This window comes from Octodon degus, unplaced genomic scaffold (genome assembly GCF_000260255.1).
Source record: "Octodon degus isolate 3935 unplaced genomic scaffold, OctDeg1.0 scaffold00053, whole genome shotgun sequence".
Lineage (NCBI taxonomy): Eukaryota > Metazoa > Chordata > Mammalia > Rodentia > Octodontidae > Octodon > Octodon degus.
In genome coordinates this window covers 1,809,001-1,822,478 of record NW_004524629.1, presented here as the reverse complement: position 1 = coordinate 1,822,478, position 13,478 = coordinate 1,809,001, and the positions used below count along the sequence as shown (strand labels likewise).

General features: G+C 43.2%; 1 protein-coding gene across 3 annotated transcripts in view; it reads left to right on the top strand.

Moving 5' to 3' along the window:
- Positions 1–10,102, top strand: part of Mfhas1 (malignant fibrous histiocytoma amplified sequence 1) — a 95,625-nt gene extending 85,523 nt beyond the window's left edge. The window contains exons 3-4 of one of the 3 annotated variants that reach the window (XR_002821512.1): positions 7,527–7,949; positions 9,682–10,102. Coding sequence is in view for 1 of the 3 variants with exons in the window: in XM_004633283.2 (XP_004633340.1) it covers positions 7,527–7,560 (34 nt within the window). In the remaining 2 variants the exon portion in view is untranslated. Of the gene's footprint in view, positions 1–3,061; positions 3,172–7,526; positions 8,644–9,681 lie in introns of those variants that run through there. The other 2 variants (XR_002821513.1, XM_004633283.2) reach the window with 2 other exon arrangements.
- The last annotated feature ends 3,376 nt before the right edge of the window (positions 10,103–13,478 follow it).

The following is a 13,478-nucleotide window of genomic DNA, read 5'->3' as shown; positions in this document are numbered from 1 at the left end:
GGCAGTGCCCAGGCAGAACTGATGTGTGCTACATTGCTGTCAGCCGCTTGCAGGCCTCCTACCTCACACAGAGTGAGGTGCCATTCACTCTGGGTCAAGAAAGGATTGAGAATAACAGACAAGCTGTTAATAATTATTCTGGGATGACAGATACCAACCTGAGCAGTTCTAGGTAGTGGGACAACCACCCTAATCCTAGGTCATTCTTCTGTATCTTACAGTGGCTTTAGAAAAGATATTCCAACACCTTCTTTAATGAGTTTGCTCCTTTTCTTCCTTAGTCATATCTGAGACTTGTCATTTAACTGTTTGCTTTGACCATAAAGTTGCTGTAGCAAAGTGTATAGTAATAATAATAATTTTTTTAAAAAACAACCTAAACTTCCAGTGGCCATTATTTGATCCTTAAGAATTCTAGGCTTTTCTATCTCTCACTTTCAAGTTTTAAATTTTTTCCTCCATGGGAGAGACAGAATAAGGAGTATATGGCTATTGTTTTTAAAATGCAATTTATCCTTATGACTTGCCTCAGTGGTTAGTAGATGAGGTCTCCACCAGTATCCTCCTGAGAAGACATTTCACAAACTGTATGAAATTCCCCCCTCTGCTTAGGTGCCTTCATACTTTCTTGGAAAGTTAAGTATAAAAGGTAGTGTTTATTTTCCTTATGTCCGCATGTTTATTATGCCATCTGTGACTTTAGGAACACCCTTGTAAGGGTAAGTCTCTGGGAAGCACAGAAAGCTTTGTAAATAGGTAAGGCCCTGCTGAGAGGACCTGGAGTGCTCAGATGGAAGGCAGGGATGATGTTGGGAATGAAGAGATCCATAGAGCAGGACATCCTAGGACAACTCATTTTTACTTAGCCAGGAGTTGAGCAGCTTATTACCCTCTTTGCTAGTGATCAAATAGAAATGGAGTAATTCAGATTCTTTGAATATCTTGACTTTTAAGGATATCTCTGTTTGACATAAAATGAACATGCCCTTAGTAAGAAATTCATCTGGGCTCTTCCAACAGATTTTTACTTCTTTGAAGGTACAGATTGTATTAGGTACCTTTTTTTTTTTTAGGGTTCTAGTGATGTCTGTTGTACAAACCACAAGCTCCCCCATGCAGTGACTTGTCAGTGTATGGACACAGTTGTGCAACCATTGCCATGCTCTAATTTTAGAATACTGTCACTTCTTCCAAAAGACACTTCATGCTGCCATCACTTCTCCTTCTACCATCACTTATGTCTAATACAATATCTAGATGCATGTAGAGTAGTTTGGCTGCCTTATGTGTTGATATTGAGCAGATTTCTGAGTACTAAGTACTGAGTACGTGTTAGCCCTGGCTCAGTTGATCCAAAAGCAGTGGAAGTACCAGCATTGCCTGCTGCCAGCTGTGTTGACTGAATGAGGGGAGGGGAAGCTGCTTGGAGCAAGGCAAACCTCCTTCATAACTTCTTAGTAGCAGCCCACTTGTTCCCCTAGATACCTAAGGGTTGCTGAGTCCTAGATTTTGGGAGTTCAAAAGGGAAAAGAAAATACAGTTATCCTTTGGTTTCCATGGAAAGATTGGCTCCATGACCCACGCGCACCCTGTGGATACCAGAATCCAAACATACTCAAATCCTTTACAAAAATGACATAGTATTTGTATATCTCCTACAGTATCCCCTCAAATATTTTAAACCATCTCTTGATGATTGATAATATCCAGTACAAGGTTAAATACTCTATTAATAGTTGTTCTGTTATAATATACCTAGTGTAGGGACTGTTGACAAGGAAAAAAAATATCTGTCCATGTTCAGTACAACTATATTTTGCTCCCAAATAGTTTTAGTCAGTGATCAGTTGAATCTCAGAATGTAGAGCCCAAGCACAGGAAAGGCCAGCTGTGCGTTCAGTGGGAAAGGTCTGGAGAAAGTAAAGGTTGCCTTTTCAGATTTGTATTTGTGAATTCCTGTTTCCATTGGTTCTCTGGACAAGTGGCCTCTTGCCAGCTGCTTTTCATTTATCCTTCAGGATGCCGGATTCTCCTTCTAAAGCATTTTGGCCAGCCTCCTCCCCCAGTTGAACTTTAGACTCATAAATGGTTCTAACCTAACTGCACTAACAATTTTGTCCTAAAACACAAAATTCAACAGGTTCCCATAAGAAAATACTTCACTTGGGGCATGTAGGCATGATCGCCCCACTTCTTTCCTATGCTTTCTTGCACAGACAGGAAGTGGGGATGCGTCATCTTTTTTCCTGATGATTGGCTGTTGTCTAGTGCTAGTGCCCTGTCTTTGTGCTCCATCATCTGGGGAGAAGTGGGAGTCTGTGGAGGGTGAGGAAGGAAGTTCATTCCGATGTTGGCAGGCTGTGGTTGTGAAATTAGCAAAACTGGGCTGGTTTGAAAATTGTTGGGCTAAGCTTTCTCCTTTTCCAGGAAGTACTAATAATGATAGAGGGCAAGGCTGAGATACATATTTCAAAACTCCTTTTCAAGAACTTGGATTTATTGGTTATCTATGCTAGTATCCTTATTCAAGCAAGAATCCCACTAAATTCTAAGTAATTGCTATTGTAAGTATTCCAAAAAAATGTTAGTCATTTTACATAAGAATTTTTGCAGTCACTTTGTTATGGCATGAGAATATTTAAGACCAACTGGAATAGCCTTTTAGAAAATGCATGAAGACTCAGTGGGCTTTGTTTTACCAAATAAATAGGTGAAGCATGTCTAATTCAACTCAAATTTGTTAGCCTGGGCTTGATAAGATGCTTTAAAAGCAGTGGAGTGAGATGAATTTGGCTTTATCACAATGGAGAACTTTTGCACAGACCACAGAATTTTAAAACATGGAAGATGGGATGATGAACTGGTATTTCAGAAGAAAAGGCTAAGCGTGGAGGGTTCCTTTGGGGTCGATCATCTTGATTTGCATTCGTTTCCTCTGTTGCAAAGGGTAGCAAAGCTCAATGCCTGGCTGTTTTTCCAGGCTAGAAGGAAGTGTGTTTTGTTGATCTTTTAGTCTCCCATCAGCAGCATTGATCCTGGAATTTTTCCCCTCTCTGCTTAGGTATCTTCATACTTTCTTGGAAAATTAAGTGGAAAAGATAGTGCTTCTTTCCCTTATACCATCATTTTTACTGTACCAATCTGTGACTATAGGAGCACCAGTGTTTAAGGGTAAGTCTCTGGGAAGCACAGAGAGTTTCTTAAACAGATGAAGCCCTCTTGAGGAGCTGGAATGTGCAGGAGGGACCTCGAGGGAGTGGGAGCTAGGGATGAAGGGAGTCTGTAAAGCAGGATGTCCTAGGACAACTAAGCGTTTGCTTGTGCAGAATCCACCTGCATTTGGGAATTAGGAGAAGGAAGCTGCTTGTGTCTTTTATTTAGTTTACTATAAAATTATGTAACCAGTAATCTTATATTCTCATTGGGAAAAACAAAGTATACTTCAGTATTATAGAGGGCTATCACACAGCATATAGCTTTTTAATAGCAATATTTGCTTTTATTTTTTCCAGGTAGTTTGACTTATAGTAAATTCTTGCTATATATTGATGCCCTCACTCTGAACATCTGTCATGTAAGATAAGAAAGCACTTGTCAGCTTGTCTCATTTATGCAGACAGCTGCAGATCAAGTAGATAGAATGATTACTTACAGAGAGTAAATGTCCAGTATGTTTATCTGCTGCCATTTTTAATAGGGATAGATGTAGTGAACAATATGGGTAGTATATAAAGGTAAAACTAAATTTCTCTGTAAATGTAGATACTGGGCTGTGGTAAAATCTACATACTCATTTATTCATAGCTTATTAATTGAGGCACCTGTCCAAGACAGATAAACATGTATGCTAGAGATTAGAATATTGGCTGACCTTCTCCTTAACTACTGCACAGGGGTCAAGGTCAAATTTCCAAACATCTGTTTATGAACAGATCTGTTTACCGGTAAGCCTCAATCTGCCAACTCTGTCTATGGAATAAGGAAGTGAGCTGTACCCTTCCTTTCTTATCATCACAAATGCCTACAGTTTCTGACTCAGTGGATCTTACTAGCAACCATGTAAGTTGCAGAAGGAAGAACTTGCCGTGTCCTGCACAGAGTCACTTTCTGAGTGCCCAGTTGGACCTGCCCTGTGGCTCCTGGCTTCAGTTCTGTTTTCACGGTGCCAGATGCTCTCACGTGCAGAGGTACTTTAAAATATAATGGATTTGCAGATCCGTAGTACAGTAAGTCCAACAGATCAGTAGCCAATGGCCACTGCAAACTTAGTTTGTTACAGTTCCCAAGAGACAGGGGCAGTCTACACAGGCAATTACCCTTGTAGAGAGCAGGTTGGTTATAAGAAAGGACAAAGGGTAGAACTATGGGCAGGAACCTTGATTATGATTTCCATGGGAAGCAAGGCAGGTAAGATGCTTGGCATCGGCTGGTTTGAGTAATTTTGGCATGCTCTGGGGTTGGAGGCTCACTAGGAGTCTGGCACGTGGGGCTCTGGGGTGATCAGACCAGGTGCACCGTGTCCTAGAGTGTGAAAGCTGGTAGAGAAGGTAGGTGGGGTCTGGGTTGTGGACTGCTTGGTTGGTATGTGGAAGGTTGACAGCAGTGAGTTGTTTGCCATGTCTAGAAACTGGCTTACCCTGGGAGTGCCAGTCCCTCAGGGTCAGCAAGGCCCCAGATACCAAAGGCATCAAACACAGAAAATGAACACAGATGTAATACATCCTATGGTGGCTTTTTCAATGTCTTCAGCACACTGCCAGAGGGTCAGCTTCTCTTCACTAGGAGAATGTGTGTCTGAACCCCAGGCTGAGCCCTTCCTTTAGCTCCACACCTCCATTTCCAGTGTCCTGCCTGGCAGCACCCCAGTATGTCCTATAGGTTTCACAGTGCAGAACTGATTTTTTTTTTTTGCCTTGCTCCCCCAAAGCTATTCATCCATCTGTTCCTGTCTCAGTTAATGGCAGTGTTGCACCCATTTGCTTAAGCTAGAAATCTGTCAGCTACTAGATGTGGTGGTACATACCTGTAATCCCAGCACTTGAGAACTGAGCCTGGAGGATTGCCATGAGTTTGAAGCCAGCTTAGGTTTACATAGTAAATTCAAGACCAGCCTGAAATGCAGAGTGAGACCCTTTCTCAAAAATCAAACAAACAACTCTGTCAGCCTCAATGCCTTCTGTCTTCTTCTCCTCTTCACTGGACACAGTGTATCAGTGTCCTATCTTAGTGGCGTGCCTTAACATGAATGTATTTGGCCATGTAACTTTCTCTTCTGCTTTCCATGAGCCCTCAGCCTCTACTGGTCCTGCACACCAGTGTTATCTTTTACTGTCTCCACATCTATCCCTGTATAAAAGCCTTGGCTGGTTTCCTGGTGATTACAGGCTCAAGTTCAAAATCCTTGGCACTGGTGATTCTCAGTCCTTAGCTGGCTGCCACCTTTCTTCCGACCCTATAAAATCCCATTTCCCCTAAGGCCAGGGTCACATGTCGCTGTCTCTGGGAAGCATCCCAACCTTCCTCATTCTGATCAGTTATTTTTCCATGATCATCTCTTTGATGCTTTTGAGTCCACTCCCACTACAGCAATGATCACATTGCATCTTAGCTACTCTTCACGTGTTTCTTTTTTTTTTTTATCACTTCTTATTCATCATTCATTAAGTCTTTATTGTTTGCCTTACAGCAGGTATTTGCTAGCCACCAAGCATGCAGGAATAAGCAAATCAAACCCTGTCCTCAAGAATCTAATTGGATGGGAATCAAAGAAGTAACCAGACAAGCTTGTGATTGTCTGATTGCAATTAAAATAGAATACTGGGCATAGTAAGTACGTAAAGGAAGGGAGCATCAGGAAAAGCTGGGGATTAGCATCACAGGATGAGGATGAGCTTACTGAGAAGGAGCTGAAGGGAGAAACGGAGAAAGTTGGAGATTCAGCAGCTATTTCCCCCTTGTCTGAGCATGAGAAGTGGTAGTGATGAGGGAACGTGCTGAGTCAGATGAGCGGCAGGACAGGCCCTCCCCGTGCCCTTTGCTGCTGTTCTTGTGTTTCTCAGTGGCTCAGGGGAGCAGACAGCCAGACACAACTGTCTGCGTTTCCAAAGGTTCATTAGATTCAGTGAGGGAAATATTTACATAGCTCATCTGCCACATGAGCCTTCCAGACTGCAGTTCAACACCAGGCTGAGACCTGGGTTTCACACAGCCGTACTCTGCACAGCTTAGATATAGCATATTGTTACTGGGATTTGAGACAATTTCCAAACCTTTTCTACTGAGAGTTTACTATATTAATAGGCCTTCAAAAAATTCTTTGGCAGAGTTTCATAGAAATATGAAACTATCCTTGGAGCCCCAGATAGCCTACCTCTGTGTTAATCTGTCAAGTGCCCTCATCAGAGATGTGCTCTGCCCCCACTAGTCGGTACCTTTTCTGTAAGAATTTATTTAACTTCTTGGAACCTTGGTTTCTCTCTTAATAAAATGCAGGAGCTTACCTGATGGGATTGGTAGGAGGTTGAGAACTAAATAATGTTACACAGTGGAGGGCAGAATTCTGGGCATGTAATAACTAAGTAGAAGGTGCTTAGTTTAGTGATGTTGCATTTATTATTAAATTCAAATGACCTCCATCTGGTCCTTCCTTGAGCCGAAAGGATGCCTTAGTTGATGCCTAATCATCAGTGTCGGTGCAATCAAGCAGCACTGAGAGATGGGGTTAGAGAAATCAGATCACAGTGCCTTTTCTTCTGTTCATTGTCCATGTGCGTTATATTAAATGGTGCTGAAATGCTTTTAAAAACATCACATCTCATGGGATTGTAGGAAAGCCAACATAAACGATGGAGATGTTTGATATGTTGTCCTCTAACTCTTTTGAGTTGAATGCCACTTTGCCTAATTAGCGGAGGATGCAGCAGTTTCTTCCTGTATATTTGTCAAATTCTATATTTGAGTTGACAGCCTTGCTTGGAACCCTTCAAGTAAAATCGTGTTTTTAGTCAAGATTGACATCCACTCTCACTTCTGCAGGCTGTTTAGTACGTGTGTCTATGGCGATGAAGCCGTTCTGTGTTTAGTTCCGGGTTGATGGTTAGGACCCCAGCTCTGCTGTGGTGCTACAGCTGAGTGAGTGGTGAAGGCCAGTTGACATCATTCTGGTTTATGGCGCACCTGAGCTTAACCGCACAGACCTGTGTTGATTCACTTACTGTTGAAAACTTACTCCTGCGTTGTGGGAACTCGAGTGACCATTTATGTGTTTATAGGGAGTTCTAGAAGTAGAAATAAAGATCCATGCACTCCCTTTTTTCTTTTTATAGTTGACACTGACAATCTCTGGGTGAAAAAAAGGAACTAAGACGTGTCATGTATATGCACCGACTCCCACCATGAGTGTAATCATTGTGTACTGTATTTGTGTTCTAAAAGATAAAAGGTATATTATCTTAAATGTAAGAAGAGGACTCATTTGGTGATGTACTTCTGTCATATCTGTGCTTTCTTTTCATCTACCCTTCTAGGAAGAATGTTGGTGAAAAGCACAGACACCAGTGACTTTTCTGGCTGTGGGATTTCCGTGAAGAAAGCTGAGCAGTGGGACCCACCATGCCCATCCTCTGTTCGCGGCACACCCTCCGAGTCCCGAGCATGCGCGGTGCAACTGGTGACGATGCACCCGGGGTCCTCTGAGCTGGCCTGGAGGGGCACGGGAAGGATGGGAGAGAACATGGAGCAAACATTTCACAAACTGAACCTCAGAACTAAGATCCTCTAAGGAAAGCGCTACTTGAAGAAGAGTCGAATGGCTTCTCAGGGATTTTGTTTTCTGTGCACATATAAGCCATAGTTACAGTACAGGTGGCAGTATTTAGAGCACTTCGGTTTCAGTTCTGTTCAATGTGAAAGAGGGATCGACCGACGTTCATTGCTGTTCCGTAACTAGTGTAAGATATGTATATGTTTATCTTTATTTTTATAATACGCAAATACCTTTAAATTTATACAGTTTGAAGCTTCTAGCATCATTTAACACTGGGTGCAATATTTTGCATGAGAACTGTGCCAAGATGGGGCTGATTTCTTATTTGAGCATAAGACATTTTCTTTATTCTTTAACAATGCCTTTTCAGTTTAGAAAGAAAAAGTGAAATATCAGCCTGTGGATTGAATGTTGATTCGCAGAGGCAGTGAGCCAGCCAATGCTGAGCAGGATACTTCTACGTGTGCTTCAGCCCCATCTGTCCACTGTCGCCCTGCCTGTAAGTTAGTGGACTGAGGGCAGGATTGCTCCTGTTTTATCCCCACTTATCATTAGTGCAGGGCAGAGACGGAGCACTCTGGGGGCCAAAGAGGACGGAGAGTCCATGAAAAACCCAATCTTTCAGTAACGTAGATCATCAAGAGTCAGTTCTGAATCAAGCTAGGGGCTCTGCAAATACACATCGTGCTTTTCTATAACAGGGTCCAAAGTGAGCAGAGTGCTTCGTGGACCCGCTACATCTGGCTGTGGGATGTTGGCTTAGAAAGGCACCCACTTGGGGAGCCCACCCCGCACTGGCCATTCATACAGAACCTCTTAGTATACAATTTAGCATCAAGAACTGGGAAAACCCTTGTTCTGAAATCTTTAGGAGGTAACCGAAGGAATTGCTTTATAATCTCCTACCTGGGGTTCAACATCATCTGCTGTAGAAGTAGCATACTCCAAAGAATTCAGACTCTGTTTGCATCTGCCTCCGCTGCATGCAGATAGACAGTGTACAACGAAGCGCTTCTCACCGGTGTCAGACAAGAAAAGCAGCTCCCCTGGTATTACTCTTTCACTTCATTTATAAAGTATTGACTCTGGGAATGCCACAAGACACTAAGTCTCCACATATTTCAAAAGAATATAAGTGGCTGCATTTTGAGAAATCTTAGTTGATTTTTATAGCAAACTTTATGCCCCAGGAGTTGACGTCACTGACTCCAGAGCCCCAGTTACATGAGTATGATTTCCTGTGATTTAAAATCAAGTGGGATCAGACTATTTTTCTGGTTTTAGTACTTGAATATAACACCTCAAGTTTGAGATTCATTTTCCTTTCAGAACACAGTCACACAATTCATCTAGTTAATCCTTTTGTCACAGTTCTTGTGTGTGTGTGTGTATGTGTGTGTGTGTGTGTGTGTGTGTGTAGGTGTAAATATAAACTGAATGTTAACATTTAATTGCTTTATGGACCACTGAATTGTTAGGCAATAAGAATTTTTTAAATTGGCATGATAAGATTGCTTACATCAACTGGTTCTGACCAGTCTGGATAAAGGCATTCAGATGGGTGACTTTGGGCTCCCTCCCCAGAAGGCCATGGAATGCTACCCCTTTGGGTGATGTAGCCTGCAGAGTGTTTGCTATTTTCATGAACATCAATGCTCACGTTCTTAGTAGCTGCTGTTTTTTCACGCGTGATATTTTATGTTGTCATCTGAACCCTGGAGAAGCAATGTAAGAGCTAAGCTTGGTACTGAGTGTGTTTTGGCCTGAGAGTTGGCGTGATAGAGGGTCCCATGACCACCATGAGCTCCTGTGAAGCCTGAGAACTTGTTTCAGCATGGGGAGAAGGTGGGACGCAGAGACGCTCTGCCCTGCGTGAGTTTTGCCATCTATATAGGAAATTCCATTTTCTCTTTCAGCACCTAGGAAGACTCAACAATCAGCTGAGGCTCACAAGCAATTCACTAAGCACAAGAGGAATTTTTTTTCCAATCAAGGAGTCTCTTGCCTCTCAAACAAATACCCTCCAAGTTTGTTATGGTTTCTATTCCTGCAGCTTGTGGTATCGAAGCCACTTCCTGGAATTGTAAACGTGCTGCCAGAATAAATGTTTTCCCCCTTCTAAGAAAAAAAGAAAAATGACAGTGCTCATAATGGGTGCTTGTGTAGTGGACTCTTGAGTGAATAGAGAGGAGAGGGACTGATGTGATTCCTGATGGCATGTGTTGTTTTTCGTGCCACAATCTGTGACTTGTAATTGTAGTTTCCCAGTTTGTTGTCGTAACCAGATAGAAATTTTTTAAAAAAGAAAAAAATTCAATAAAAATACAAAGAAATGGCTAAACAATGATAGTCCTAGCGTTTAATTATTTCTGGCTTTGTTTTTATTAGTTCAGTTTTGTCAGTTCAGGAGTGATTATTTTATATCTTTAGTTTTTCAGTTTGAGATGTGGAAGGTGGGGTCCACATGCAGAGTGTTGGCGATTTTCATGAACGTCATTGCACACGTATGTAGTGTCTGCTATTTTATGCTGTCCTCTGAACCTGGAGAAGCAATGTAAGAGCTTCTGTTTGGGGATTAAGTCTTCAATGGGCAGACTCAAGAGTCCCAGTTTTATTTTATTTTATCTTTGTATTTTAGGGAAGGGTCTACAGGGTGTTCAGGGTCTCACTACTAGATTGGACTTCTAGTGATCCACCTGTTTACAGTTTCACAAGAGCTGGGATTACAGGCCCATGCTACCATGCCCAGTCTCCATTGGCATCTCAATGTGCCCTGGGGGCGGGGTCAGCATGGCAGGCCTGGGTATTGAAACCACCACCACCACCACCACCACCCCGTCCCTGCACCTGCTTGCACATGCTTAATCTGCTGAGCTATTTGGCTGGCCCTAAGAGTCCTAGTTTTAAACTCTGCCCTGGTTCACTGGCTGTGTCTCTCGGGGCTGGGGGTTGAGTCCAGGGTCTCAAACATGCTGAGAAAGCATTCTGCCTCTGAGCTGCATCTCCAGCCCAACACAAGCTCTGTCTCTGAATCAGACTTTTTCAGTGAACCACTGTGTTCCTAAATCAGTCTTAGGAATCCATGATAGGTCTAGCAGTTCCCGTTCCTCCTCTGTCTTCTAAGGGCTTTTGGCAGGACTTCCATCACAGCCTTGGAGGTATCGTCCCAGTGCCCTCTAGTAGGGACCTGCTCAGAGATTCTGTTTCTCCTGATTTTCACAAAAGGCCAGATGAGAAGAGGCAGAGGAGAATCTTGAAATTTCTTGTTAGACAGCATCTCAGGGAAAGACAAGCCCTGCCTTGAGCCACTGCGGCTCTGTGAACCAGGAAAGAAGTAGCTTCCTCAGACCAGGCAGGGCGTGTTGTAGGACTTTGGAAAATGTAGTTTGCACCCTGGCTACCCAGAATTCACACATGGCTCCACCAATGGACAGGTTGAAGCACTTGGTGGTCCGAATTTCAGAGAGTAGTGCAGCAGGTGAGCTTCACAAGCACAGCTCCTCACAGCTATGTCCCACTATTCAGCCCAGTGCACTGCTGACCCCTCTGCTGGAGAGAGCGCAGTGTGAGCATAGGTCATCAATGCAGCTCTGGCTTTTCTTTACCAGTGTACTTGGAGGCCTGGAGGTATCCAGCTTGGTGGTGCTACCCTTGCCTGCCATGGGCCAAGGCCCTGGGCTCCATTCCTAACACTGCAAAGAAAAAGGGAGGAGGAAAGGGAGGGATGTTACTTAACCTTTAAGGTGCAGAGCACATAAGGCAGGTGCAGTCACACATAAAGGCCGATGCGGTATTGATGGTGAAAATTACAAGTGCATTGTCTGCCAGGCATGGTGGCGCATGCCTGTTATCCCAGCACTTGGGAGGCTGAGGCAGGAGGATAGGTAGGAGTTCAAGGCCAGCCTGGACTGTGTAGGGAGACCATGTCTCAAAGAGAGAAAAAAAAAAAAAGAAACCAATGCATTACTTATCAGAGATGTTACTCCCTTCCAAGGCTATTTCCTCTTACTCATTGTGGGCTTTTGAAATAGGTTCTAGGTTGACTGACTGAACTTTGGCTGCAGGGTCCCTAACACACGAAGGCTACATCTATTGTGAGTCTCCATGCCCAAAATACCTGTCCCTGTGACTGTGTGTCCCTCAGTGGGACCTGCTAAGATTGCTCTTGCTTGGCCTGGGGAGGGAGTAGGATGGACTGCAAGAGGTTTTTCTTTTTTCTTTTTTGTGGAACCAGTGGTTGAACTCAGGCCCTTGCACGTGCCAAACAAGCGCTTATTCTACTGAGCTATCTCCCCGGCCCAAGGTTTTTCAAAAGCACAATTTAAGAAAGCATACCTGATCACAGAACCTGATTTGAGTATTTGTAAAATCTCTTGAGACAAGAAATACCCCTTTATTTTTATATACTTGCAATACCTTTTAATGACCTGAATGTCATTCTGAACAGTGAGCCTAATCCAGTTCCCCAAACTGCTCTTCAGAAAATTTGGGACTCCCGAGATGCCAGCATGCTCCCCTTTGCTGACATCAAGCAAGTTTGTGAAATGTTATGTTAAATAAAGCCAAGGAGTCTTTTCTGCAGGACTTTTAGGCCCCTTTAGATGCCAACATAAAAGAAGAGTCTCTAAAAGGGCAGTAGCACGCACAGCCTGTCCATGTGGGCCTGGGTGTGAACCAAAGCCTCTTGCAGCTCCAGTGCACAGAGTGACTTCCCTTCCATATTGGTAAGGACTCTGGCTGCAGGATGCCTGTGCATCAGCCCTGACACCTCCATCTCCTTATCTTGTGCCTCTGTTTCCTACTGTGTGAAACAGTGGGAACAGTCTACTTCATACACCTAGTAGGATTATTATTGGGACACCATGGGTAGAGCACTACGACAGTAAGCAGCGACTAAACAGAGCTGCTCTCACTCTGTTTCACAATTCTTTTTTTAACAAAGCAGTATCTGCTCAGAATCTTTAATAGTACCTGGTTACAGTCTTATTTTATTTATTTTTCTTTGATCTTTTTGAGAGAGTGTCTCACTATGCAGTGCAGGCTGACCTTGAACTCAACTCACTTTGTAGTCCAAGTTGGCCTTAAACTTGCAGTGATCTTCCTGCCTCAGCCCCCTGAGTGCTGGGATTACAGGCAAGTGCCACCACACCCAACCACCTACAGTTTTGATAGCTTTTGTTTTATTGTATTTATGAATTATCTATTTGCACTAGTGATAGAATGTTTGCTTTTAAAATGAGTCCACTCTAAGAGGGGTACTATTTATCTTGGTGCTGGGGGTGAGCTTAGGGCTTCTCGTACTAAATATGTGTTCTGCCACTAAGCCACACCCCTGCCCTAGAAAGAGATAGTTTAAAATATATCAGCAAGAAAAATGTTCAGTAAGGGCGGGTACTAGATAACCATGTAAGCTATGGCAGAAATTATGAAACTGGTCTGAATGTGTGGAAGACATAGCAGGAGGAGAATGTTTGCGACCACTGGTCGAGGCACGTCCTCTGGCTCTGATGCAGATCGTGGGGAGACGGGTGATCTGCCCGAGTATGCCTGGAGGATCCCAAGGCTTGGCAACATACTTCTCCCAGTTTCAATTCTTTTTGCCCCCAATACTAGGTTATACAAAAACTATACTATAAAACTATTGCCCTAAATTTAAATTTAAAGTGAATTATGCATCTTTAAATGTTTCAGTACAGAGGTTTACATATATATA